The sequence below is a fragment of the Xenopus tropicalis genome, chromosome 5, assembly GCF_000004195.4.
Source record: "Xenopus tropicalis strain Nigerian chromosome 5, UCB_Xtro_10.0, whole genome shotgun sequence".
Lineage (NCBI taxonomy): Eukaryota > Metazoa > Chordata > Amphibia > Anura > Pipidae > Xenopus > Xenopus tropicalis.
This window is the reverse complement of record NC_030681.2, coordinates 94,197,310-94,210,504: the sequence shown is the minus strand read 5'-3', so window position 1 is coordinate 94,210,504 and position 13,195 is coordinate 94,197,310. Positions and strand designations below refer to the sequence as shown.

General features: G+C 35.9%; 1 protein-coding gene across 4 annotated transcripts in view; it reads left to right on the top strand.

The window, feature by feature from the left end:
* Positions 1-13,195, top strand: part of adgrb3 (adhesion G protein-coupled receptor B3) — a 475,647-nt gene that overhangs the window by 205,713 nt on the left and 256,739 nt on the right. For all 4 annotated transcript variants that reach the window (XM_012963496.3, XM_004914501.4, XM_002936321.5 and 1 more), the window contains 2 exons: positions 789-953; positions 6,409-6,573. In XM_012963496.3, coding sequence (XP_012818950.1) covers positions 789-953; positions 6,409-6,573 — 330 coding nt within the window. The remainder of the gene's footprint in view (positions 1-788; positions 954-6,408; positions 6,574-13,195) is intronic.

Below are 13,195 nucleotides of genomic sequence, written 5' to 3'. Positions count from 1 at the left end.
ATCTAGACCTAGACCAAACTCTTCACATATGCACAGTAAATATTTTTACCAGTATTCTAAAGCACAACTTGAAATGTCTTAATTTGCTGGTAATTTTGTACTTCTAAATTACCTAAATATCTTTTCTTTATTGATGCCATTCCTTTGGCCTTGATATGTCATCTGAGATGCTGTATTAAAATATCATGCACATCTGGTGAACATATGGTGCCTGTAACATGCTAGTTTTTTTTACCAATTCCAAATGCAAAATGTGATGTTTTCATGATAAGAAAGACTGACAAGGTGCTTCTGTCATTGTAGAATTTAGATATTTTTCAAGCACAAAACCCAGATCAGTAATTATATAAGTAATTTGTAAATACTTTAATTGAAAATGTACTCTTCCTGCATCTTTTAACTTACATGTTGCAGTTCGCCCATTCATCACTAAAGCATTGGAGTCTAGCGCAGCATAATATATGTTAGGTCTAATCACTGTTATTTTCTGAAAATGCAATATTTTGCAGTATAAAGTTTATAATAGTTATTTGGCACAAATACCAAGCAAACTGAGGGTAGTAACATGGCAGGCAATGAGTAATATGCCCTATAAATGTTGTACACAAACCAACTGAACATTAATCCATTCCAACTGGTGTAGGGATGGGGGATGATAACCCATTTATTCAGAGCTGATAAGGGTGCTTTGTAAAGTCATATATATATATTTAAAGTGTATGGTAATAATATATATCTGGCAGGTTACAAATTGCTATGTTTCTAAAACTGATATTTCTTTTTTTTAGTCCATGGAGTGTGGGAGGAGTGGTCACCTTGGAGTTTATGCTCCTTTACATGTGGAAGAGGCCAAAGAACTAGAACAAGGTCATGTACTCCTCCTCAGTATGGTGGAAGGCACTGTGAAGGCCTGGAAATGCAACATAAACCATGCAATATTGCTCTCTGTCCTGGTAAGATGAATTATGAAAATAGAGTGTATGGTCCACGGGTTAAGTATTAAATAATTAGTTTAGCCACTACCCTCCATCTGCTGGTAATGTCCATAGAGGTCTAAATGTTATGCATTTTATCATGTAATATTTATTAATGATGTTATAGAAAAGGTAAACATTTATTAAAGGCAAAATATAAAGAAAATATTTTAAATTTTAATGATTAACCTTTTTTAATTTATTACAAATGTTTAATGTAATGTATGAAAAAATCTGGAAGTGTCAAACCTTTCCCTAACAGCTTTGTTGATCTTCTGTCAAGCGCTGCTGGTGGGGCTATGATTTCTTTCTAAGCAGAAAGATTATCACACTGGGCATGCTCATTTTTTTTTGAGGTAGTAATTATACCAAAAGAATAGTCTTTAGTCGCTTAGGGAGAAATTTCAGGTGACTGGTGGAATAGCCTCTTTCATTCAATAGTCTTTTTCCCTGTGGACCTCCCCAAAGTTAAATGTATCTACAGAGGGAAAGTTTTTCTGTAGCAGTTTGACTTGTAGCCCTTCAGTTGTTGCTTAAGTTAAATAACAACATTCATTATTCATGATTGACTTTTTAATGGCAAATCCCATATACAAAGGATCAGTACCAAACTAAAAAAGTAAAAAAACAAAAAACCAATAGTTTGATAATGGAAACCCAGAGGAAGTCAGCCAGGAACTGGGGAACTATAGGGCTATGATGGATTTAAGCATTATGGAATTGCATAGGTTAACTATTAGAAATTGGGAAAATTGTATTTTGCAGTTTAAGGATGACAAAGGAGGAATCATAAGGGTGTAAAAGAGGAAGAAAGTGGGTGATGAAGGCATATTTTACCTTGAGCAGCTCCTGCCTACCCTCCCAAAGTGGTGGGGTAGGTGGGAAAAGGGAGATTGCTTCTTGGTTAGAGTTGGTACTTTGATTCACAGCAACGGGAGGGGCTCCACTGGGTTGGAGCTGGTGATAGGGGAATATAGCAAAAGTGATAGAAGTGGCCTTGTGGCAGAGGTGTGAGGGAAGTTATTGGTTTGATGTATGATTTACACTCATCTTACACTTTACTGATGTTTGATGTTCATAGCTTTGATATTTTTTAAACTTGTTAATTAAAAAGCTTCTGCCTTTTTACCACTCAAAATTGTTTAGTTGGTCTGGTTCAATTGGTTCAAGCAGAGCTTATTTTATTAACAAGGTTATTCCTTAAAGTAGCTCCAGTTGCCCCCCCTATACTTCTCCCCCTTACCTTGCCTTACAGAAAGACTGTCTTACCCTGTCTAACCACTGCCTTGAAGGCAACTGCTTTTGGCCTTCTTTATATATATTCTTTTCTTAATCACAAGAAACTTTATGAACGATGAGCAAAAGTGCACAAGTCACTAAATAAACAAAACAGCTTATTACAACAACCAGGTTAATAATAAAAATACACTCAGGGCGAATACTTCCTCCTCACTTGCTGTCGCTTGGGATAGTGTAATGATAACTCTTGACAGTGCGATAGCAATCTGTCAGAAAACATGTAGGTTTGTAAGAATTAAGGTAGATATCAGTAGCAGTGCCACTTTACTGTTTATCGTCTGATTGATACATTGCTATTTTATGTCTACTTTGGTAGCAGCAATTATACAGGAAGGATATATCTATTTTATCAACAAATCTAACATGGGTGATAACAGTGACACAAAAATCAATTCAAATGTTTTAATGGTACAAGGCACATGAGTGAGAATGTGCTATTATAGTGCCACAGCAAATCCCGCAACACATTTCATGCAGACATTGATACTTAGATAATTTTGAAGATTCTTGTGTTTGTGACATTAGATACTCTGGCAGTTCTGGTAGTGGTGGCTGAAATGCAGGCAGATAGGGAGCTAGTTGACTGAGACTTCATAGTACAAATTCTGATTCATTGTGGTCTTTGGGCTTTCACAAGTGCTGTTTCCCTGAAGAACCGAGATGCTAGGCTAGGATTTACAGTTTTTACTACAACTAGATAGATGCATCTTTGACAGTGCTGATGCAGATGCGGAAACTATGTCACCATATAATACATTGTACTTGTAAGTATTTTCCCTTAGTGGGAAATGCCTTTCTTCAGCCATTGTTTTAAATGGTAAATGGAGTGTGGTAGTGAGTGTTGTAACATGTTTGTGGGAAACTTCTTAGGATTGCTTTGCGTGTATGTGTGTGTGTGCATGTGTTAGTATCTATAAAAATAAAAGTGTGAAAAAATATGAAGGGTTAATGACTACAAACTCTATAGTTAGGTTTTTAGGGGATGGATAAGAATTTGTTTTGTAGTTAAGGAGTTAAGAAATCTTGCTTGATTGTAAATCAATATTGTTATATTTGTGATATACAGAATTTATATTTCAAGTAGACTGCAAGTAAGTTTTGGTGTTTGTATCACTTTTTATGATATGGGGTAATCTTCTTGGGTCAGTTTCTCTGTTGATTGCAAGCTGTGTGAGTCTATTTGCTTGTTGCTTTCAGGCTGGTGCTTCATTTCAAATTATAGGAACTCCTGTGGTGTTAGTTTACCTGCTGACAGCAAACTGTGTTGTCAGATTTCTGTTGATTGATTGCCGTGTAGGTCGGTTTTCAGTAACCTAAGCATTTCGGCATTTCATTTTGAATGCAAGCTCTGTAGTTCTGTCACCTTGATAAAGCTCCTTCCGCTTCATAAAGGGATTAAAAAAAGACATAACTACATTGTAATTGTACCTCTAATAGGAGTATATGTAAATTTTGAAGGTTGTGAAAGAGAAACTCACTGCAACAGCACAACAAGCAGAACTGCCATAGACCGTCTTTTAACAATTATATTTTAATATTCATTCTGCTTTTGTGTGCCTCTTGGCTTTGGTCACATGAGTAAACATTCAAAAGTGGAAGTAGAATACCTAGAAGTGTAGTAGTGGCACTAATGGTAGAGAACCAGACTGGTACAGGGTATTCTGTATTACAATACATAAATTCTGTATTACAATACATAAATTAATAATTTATTACACAACATAATATATCCATTTCATTACATAGCATATTACATATTGCTATGTAATAAAATGTATATAATATATTTATAATTTACAAATTTACATTAACCTATATTTAATTATCTGTATAGGTAAGTGTTATCTACAATACTACATGGGGAATGTTTCCCACACCTTTCTGTTGTTGTTGTTGTTGCTGTTCCCTGTTATTCTGAGACCTCTCCCATCATCTTAATAAATGAATGGCTTTGAATACTGCAGCCTATTAATAATTTGGTCTAGATTAAACTAATTGTATTTGACATGCTTGAAAGAATCTATCATTAGACAGCATTTTTAGAAAGCATCTCTGTGCATGGGCAAATGTTTTAAAACTGGGAATTACACATTAAATATTTAATGTAGAATGCAATGTTTAACGTAGGAATTTTCACACAATCCCCTATATTGATATGTAGTCTGTCTTTTGCTATTGCGTACGCTGCTGGTTCTGAATAAATATGTAATTGAAATAAAGTTGAAGTATTCAGCTCTCTTCTAAATAGTAGTACACCCCTATGAATATGTTGCACATGTCTGTGACTCCTCCTGCTTTACAGGTCTGCTAATCACAGAACATGCAGTGCATTGTGGGAACTTAAGTGTTGGTGGGAGGAAAGCGGACAACTGGAATATTACTTTAATCGAATTTATATTCAGCCCCATTAGTGCAGGAAATATCAAGAGAGATACTGCTTTCAAAAGCAATTACATCTACAAATAACTTTTAAAATCACTGAAATTAATGCATATTGGAACATTATTTAGAATTAAATATGCTTCCGTTATGCAACATTTTATATTTAGGTTTACAACCCTTTTAATAGTTTTATATCTGATATTTCTCTCCATTGACTTTCTAGTAATTTTGAAAGCAAAAGGGCCTAGTGACTGGCAGGCAGCCATGGTAACACATGGACATAATCATAATCTGCCAGCAGAAATTGTGTATAGGCATTGAAGCCAGCTGGCAAGGGCATATATCAGTCTGCCCTACAGGGGATGGATTAGAACAGGAATATTTGGTAATCAGTAGTGAATGTTAGGTTAGAAAATAGTACTTGTATGCTCAATGTATGTGTCCTGTGGGTAATGAAATATATACTTTTTTTTTGGTAACAAATGTTACTGATGATGAATTAAAAACATATGATATGTGTTTGCTTCCTTAGAAAAACAACTAAAATTAATAGGGTATATGACATCTGATAATAAAAAAGATAATCAACTTTAAAATGTAGAGCTCCCTATATATTTTCTTTGTTAGCAAATGAACGGTAGTGTTTATGGTCTTTCCCTAGCAGCTCAATAAGATGTTGGAAAAACCAAGACCATGGGCCCACTCTCCAATCTATTTATCATCCAATACTCACTCAACCTCTATATTTTCCTAGTCTTTTATCTTTACATTCTATAATATATTATTTTTTTATATTAAGGGGCAGATTTACTAATCCACGAACGGTCCGAAGGTGTCCAAATGCATTTTTTTCATAATGATCGGTATTTTTGCGACTTTTTCGTCACCATCGCAACTTTTCCGTATGTTCCGCGACTTTTTTGTATATTTTTCGCGTTTTTCAAAAATCAGATTGGTTTTTCCGCCGTTTACAATCGCTCAATCCGAAAAAATTGCGACGGCAACGAAATAGTCATGCAAAATACGATAAAGTTGCGGCAGCAACGAAAAAGTCACAACGAATACAAACAAGTCGCGACGGCGACGAAAAGACGGCCAAATTTTTGTTTCCAATTCGAATTTTTCCCTTTCGGGATTCGGATTCGTGGATTAGTAAATCTCCCCCTTAGTCTCTTTGTTCCCATAGAGAAATAGGGAATGACCATAAATTAGGCTAAATGGTAATAGGCAGAAGGGCCCACTGGCACCTGGGAGTTTTCCTGGTATCCCTGTTGGCCAGTGCAATACTGTTGGTCACCAATTGCAACTTCATAAGTAAAGGTTTGCCTAGGTGCTAACTGGCTGCTATCCTACTCTGCAAAGTCTTAAACATAGCCAGAGCAGTTGACTGGGATGTGGGGACACTTTATTTAAAATTGTATAAAAACTGTCTTTGTAAGGTACATTCCTTGTATATTTAGAGCTGTATAATGCCATGGGAAAAATATATTTTGGCAAAAAAAAATACATAACTATAAAACATATATTTATTGTACTTAATGTATTTATTGTATATTTGTGTCTTTTGCAGTGTAAATACTTGTGTCACCAGTTTAATACATTTATTCAGCAATAAGCCATTTCTGTTCTGTGTTAGTTTTATTAACTCCTATAATGCCTTAGCATCTGCAGGGGATTAAAACAAATGTTGTCCTAGCTGATATGGCCAACTGTGAAATCTGTTGCTTTATATGTTTTCATTGCTCATTTGCAGTTGACGGGCTATGGCAGGAATGGAGCGCTTGGAGCCAGTGTTCGGTAACATGTTCCAATGGAACACAGAAACGGCAGAGGGAATGTAGTCCAGCATCCCACGGCGGCTCTGATTGTAAGGGTCCCTATAGTGAGACTAGAGAATGTCACAACCAGGAATGTACAGGTAATTATACGGTCACCCTTTTAATGAATGATGCTTCTTTGGTGAACGTTATGAATTCCAATCTTTTATCTCCCACAGTTTTTATAGCCATAAAGAAAATAACATTGGAAAGATATATCACTTTAATAGTTTTTTTTCCCACTGCAAGTTATTGTGTTTTTATAGCTGCGATAATACCATCAATTTTATTGTATGAAACACTTTGATATTGCAAAATAGAAATAATAAGAGGCTGTATGTAAAAAGTGTTTGTGATGAGTATTATACATCAATAAATGTTTTAATTTAACGCAAAATTAGGTAAAAGGGACTCCTAAAGCTATCGCTTGCAGATTGTTATTAAACTAAGTCGTCTTGTTAAAGGAACACAGGTGTTAAAATGTATATTGACATTATGGGAAAGAACATATTGAAACATTCATAGGGGGAAATGTAATAAAAGCCATAAACAGGAAAAAAAAATTGCGTAAATAAGAACAAAAATTAGCATTTTACAATGTAATATTCTTCATTAGACAGATATTACACTGTGAATTTTAATTGAACTGCGTCTTTTCAGGACCTGCTAAACAGTGGATTTTGTATAGGATTTATCTTAAGTTAGAAATATTATTAAATTCATTGTGCATTGGTGCAATATATAGAATTTGCAATCTTTTTTTACACAAAGAAATATGTTTTCAAAGTAGTGGGCTTTATTTATAGAAGACATTGTTTTACACATGGACTGTTTTGTATAATATAGTTTTATAGAGACCGAAAATGTTCTTGGTATAGATTCCCTTCAAGACATGATGATTTACAGTTATTCTTTTAACAGTTTTTTTTTATCTGTTTCTTGTAGTTTCTGAGCAATAAATATTTCTCTTCTGCCCCCATCAAGTCTGAAATCTAAATGATATCTTGTTGCTGTGGTGAGTGACCTCAGCAAAGAGAAAGCTGACAAATTGTGATTATTGCAGTGAATATGTATAACGTAATTTCCTCTTCAGACTGTCTTTTATTTATCTTGTAGTCTTAAATTCAAACTACTGACTGGTTGCTATGGAAGTGGGACCCTAGCAATCAGACGGCATTTCAGACCCAAAGTATAGTGCTGCAGAAGAAGATGCTATAAGTTAATTCAGAGCTGAACTGCTCTTTAATGATAGCACCATGGTGTTTTGATTACCAGCATGTTTATATTTTACAAACACAAGTCAAAGGCTAAGTAAAGCACCATTGCAGTTAGTAAGTGACCCGTGGGGATGTTTAGCAATTTGATTTTGCCATTCACTTATGGAAATGAAAACAATTCCACAGCCAACCTCAATGTCTTGTCATCAGAACTGCCCCCTGCTGTGGCATAAATTAATTGTATGGTACAGATCCAATATACTGATCAGAAAAAAGATAAAATTCACATTTTTTATATCTGGTTATGAGGACCCGTAACAAAATAAAGCACAGACCTTGAATCAAATCCAGTTATATGTGTTGTGTGACTAATAGGATCACTGCACACAAAACGGAAGAATATCAGTATGAGCACTGTACCTGGCTATTATCAAAGTAGCATGCAAATAAATGGCCAACATACAGTATATGAAAGGAATCAGTGGTATAAACAAAATGTCACAGAAAGCCCTAGATAAAGCCATTAAAATCAATTATAGTGTTTTAGGATTGCCACTATTTGGTTCTCTGTACAATAGGCATGTTGCTTTAGAGCTGTAAGGAGCTTCTTTATTCGGAATACCTATTTAGATGTCATTTTATTCATTTGGATATCCTTAACTTATTTCACTTTAGTTTCCCTGCTGGGAAAATAGGTTTATTTTTCTGTTCATCTATTTGTATATATATATCCATCTTAATAAAACCATTACCTAGAGGACAGAACTCCTTAGCAGCAAACTGCATAAAGGCAATCACTCATTGTACGTTGTAAAGATGCTGGGTTATAACCTGGCTATAACCATATATCAAAATGTTTTTAATAACAAGAAAAAAGATAGGGAATACCATGTTATTTGGTACTGTTAATCTCATTGTACTCGTGTGTGTAATGCCAGTGATATCATTGGTATGGGGCTGAAACTCAACTGGGTGATATTAATCACCAGGGGAAATGCAGTACACATCTTGTTTAATATTGCTATATGAGACCAGAAACATTTATCACATGGGTCACAAACTGACCATTTGTTTTGCCTTTTAAACTGAATAATTTCAGTTTGGGATTTACCCAAATCTTTGCTGTTAAACTGAGCACAGTCTAACTCTGTCCAAACTGGTTGCGTGATACATGGTTGGGTGTATCATGACACACTAACCACCATAAGTAATCAAAAAAAGGAAGATATAACATATATGGATGATACTTAATTCAGAGTGCTGCAATGGGTGCAAAGTTGTGCGTGTATTGACATTATTCATAAAAAGAACTTGCCCTCATGCAAAGCAGCTTGCCTTGTCAAAAGCCACTTCCCCTTAGTAAATCAAACACCAATGCTGTGATAAATGCCACATGCATTGGTGCACTGAAAGTGACACTATCTACAAAATACTTGCTCAATATGTGTCCGCTTCACTGCAACATGCAAGGCAGTTAACACATCACCTGCAGTTGTGCTGGGGACATGCATGGGCAATGGAGTTGTTGGAAATAATGTTGCATATTGGAGAAAAGACATCATGAATTACATCAAAACAGGAAAGCCCCAGAGCTATAAACACAGGTTCTGCATGACAAGGCATCCGAATGACCAACAGCCAGATTTCAGTAGTTTATGTTTAAAGATTGGCAGAATCAGATGTAGCTGTGATTGGGTGAGAAGCAATGAGTCAAAGAGGGGGAAAGCTGGGCTGGGGGTGGAGAATGAGAGGGATGTGATGTCACAAGAGAATCAGTTCACTTCCTATCTTCTGAGCAGGTAGAAACATCCCACCCGCCCTGCCTCCTGGTGTTTCATTAAGGTATGTAACAATGGGGTTCAGAGGGATGGTTGAAAGCAAAGGGTCAGTTGAGGAGTCCCCTTGTCGTGCACTTTACACACTACATTGTGCTCATAAATTTGCCAGTGTACCTGCTGCAATAGACATGGTAAAGAGAAACTATTGCTATCTAGTTTTAACCGCCTTCCTTGTTAACCTGTAAAATGCCCATGTTGCATAATGGATACGTTAATATTGGAGGATGCTTACATTTCTCAGCAGGCTAATTTAGATGGCAAAAAGGCAGCATAGTCTTACTATTATCAAACTGTACATAATGAACAAACTTAGAATTCTTCTTTTATCTAGCAAGCCTTAAACTTGTAGAAATACACTAGCACACTAGTCTTTAGTGATCACATTCACACACAAGACCTTTATATGACCTGCAAGTTTATTAATAATTACAGCTTTCATTTGGTTTACATGGCTTATTATAAGTCAGTCAGGTTTGACTCTGGAGTTTTGTTTTGGTAATAATTAGTATAATCCCCAGAATCAGTGTTCCCCTTTGGCCGTCAGTAGCTGCTGGTGTTGTTTCTTAAATTAGGACATGAATCTCCTAGACTTAACTTGCTTGTCAAAGGTCAAAATATATTTTCTTGATAATTCTGTATTCCTTGTTTCTTTGCCTTAAAACATGAATAATTTTACATATTTTAAATACTTGTAGAACATTAAAGTGATCTTATCCAATAATGTAATTTTAAAGCAACAGCCAGCCCCTGCTGCAATCAAATTAATCACATTTATTCAGCTAATTTCATTCAAAGCTGGAAAGAAGAATACTATAGATAAGACTTATGTGTTTTCGGCAATAGAAATTCATATTTTAATAAAATGCTTTCCCTCAATACTCATAAAATAAAATGCACTGTGCAGAATAAAATCCCCCAACCCCAATATCAACAGTGCCAGAGGCTTATAACAAAATCCTTTGTCCTTAAATACTCAGCTAATCTAAATTCTGCTTTAGTGCAAATAAGAACACATTTTATTTATAATTTAGAAAGTGCATTGATTTAAGAGTTTAAAGTATTTAATTTCACAATTCTGTGAAGTACAACAAGAAATGGATAAAAATATTTTGACTTGCTGGCTTTATGCAATACCACATGGAAACTATTGTGTAATGGTACAGAACTGTTATCCAGGTGCAATAAAAATAATTGAATCCTCAAACAATCACTTTTACCTATTCTTTATATCATTGTATTGGAATTGATTCCTCCATAATAGCCTCTATATCATTTATTATACATTTTACTAGCCTGTATGTATAGTCTAGTAAAGGGCAGTCAAGCATGCTAACACCATAAAAGTGTTATCTTTATTGGTATATGGCCTTATTAATTATAGGCAGTGTCGTACATACTGTAGATTCTTCAGCATCCGTGGGCCTAGTTGGGAATACACACGCTTATTTCAGTGGGTGAAGAAATGCCAGGGATTACACATACAACTAGTGATGGGTGAATGTTATTGCCAGACATGGATTCCGCATTTGACCATTGCTGAATTTTTTCACAAAAATGCTGTCAAAATTCAGCAAGTGAGAAAAAAGTTGCCGCTGTGTCAAAAAAGTTGCAGCTGTGTCAAACAAATTGTGGTCTTGGCAAAAAAGACATGCAGGAGCCACATTTCGCAAATTTTGCCATTTCACAAATCTTTCAGCAGTTTTGCAAATTTTTCGACAAAGCAGAATGAGGCAGATTTGCTCATCACTACATACAACATACATTGACTATAGTACTAATACCCTAAAAGCACTAGTACAACTGGAGTTCTTCTATCATAAAAACCCTTTAACATACCTTTTCCAGCTAGTGTCAGGCAGTTCATAGCCACTGAAAAGCTGAAGAAGTGGTTTGGGACAACCCTCTGCTGGCTGAAATACATCAGCATAGAAAACACCGCTTTTGCCTTCTATCTAAACAACACAGTGCAACCCAGACATGCCCCAGATTAAAAACTTTTTGCGCAGCTATTGTTGGTGTAAATAGCTGTGATCATGCTATTCATATATCAGCTAAGATGTGTTCAGAGATAAAAGGGGCCTTGTACATTTTCCAGTATTGATCTGGTTTGCACTTATAAAATTCCGTATTGATGACCATATTGGGTAAATTGTTGAAGGCTGCAAAGAGTATGCACATTTTACTTATGAGTATCCACTAAAACCCGACCAGAAAGCCCCTAAAAAGCCCTGTCTAACATCTCTCCTATGGTTTTTCTTATATTGCTTGTTTATTCCATTTGCTCCATATTATTTGTGGTTGCATCTTATGTCACCCAAGTCCTACACAAGCAGACAAAGTTGCTTCTTTTTGCAAGTGCAGACATGCCAACATTGGAGAGTAAGTCCCATAAACATAGTTACATAGTTACATAGGGTTGAAAAAAGACCAGAGTCTCAAGTTCAACCCTTCCTAGTAAACCCAGCACACACAACCTATATTTACCAATCTATAACAACACATATATAAATATATACAAAAATTAATACTAACTGTAGATATTAGTATCACAATAGCCTTGGATATTATGCTTGTTCAAGAACTAATCCAGGCCCCTCTTAAAGGCATTAACAGAATCTGCCATTACCACATCACTAGGAAGGGCATTCAACAACCTCACTGCCCTCACCGTGAAAAGGCACCTACTGTACGCTGCTTCACATGGAAGCTCTGTTACTCTAATCTAAAGGGGTGGCCTCTGGTGCGTTGATTGTTTTTTTGGGAAAAAAGAACATCCCCCATCTGCCTATAATCCCCTCTAATGTATTTGTACAGAGTAATCATGTCCCCTTGCAAGTGCCTCTTTTCCAGAGAAAACAATCCCAACCTCGACAGTCTAACCTCATAGTTTAAATCTTCCATCTCCTTTACCAGTTTAGTTGCACGTCTCTGCACTCTCTCCAGCTCATTAATATCCTTCTTAAGGACTGGAGCCCAAAACTGCACTGCATACTCAAGGTGAGGCCTTACCAGGGACCTATAAAGAGGCAAAATTATGTTTTCATCCCTTGAGTCAATGCCCTTTTTTGTACAAGACAGCACTTTATTTGCTTTAGTAGCCACTGAATGACATTGCCAGGAATTAGACAGCTTGTTATCTACAAAAACCCCTAGATCCTTCTCCATTAAGGATACCCTCAACAAACTACCATTTAGTAGGTAGCTTGCGTTTATATTATTTCTACCAAAGTGCATAACTTTGCACTTGTCCACATTGAACCTTATTTTCCAGTTTGCTGCCCAGTTTTCCAGTTTTGTCAAATCGTTCTGTAACGTGGCAGCAACCTTCATGGAACTTATAGTTTTGCACAATTTAGTGTCGACTGCAAAAATAGAAACAGTTCTTTTTTTATGCCAACCTCCTGGTCATTAATAAACAAGTTAAAAAGCAAAGGACCAAGGACTGACCCCTACGGTACTCCACTAACAACACTGGTCCAATTAGAAAATGTTCCATTTACCACCACTCTTTGTAATCTATCCTTCAGCCAGTTCTCTATCCAATTACAAATATTATGTTCTAGGCCAATATTCCTAAATTTGATCATTAACCTTCTATGAGGTACTGTATCAAATGCTTTTGCAAAGTCCAAGTATATGACATCAACTGCCATTTCAGGATTGAGGTT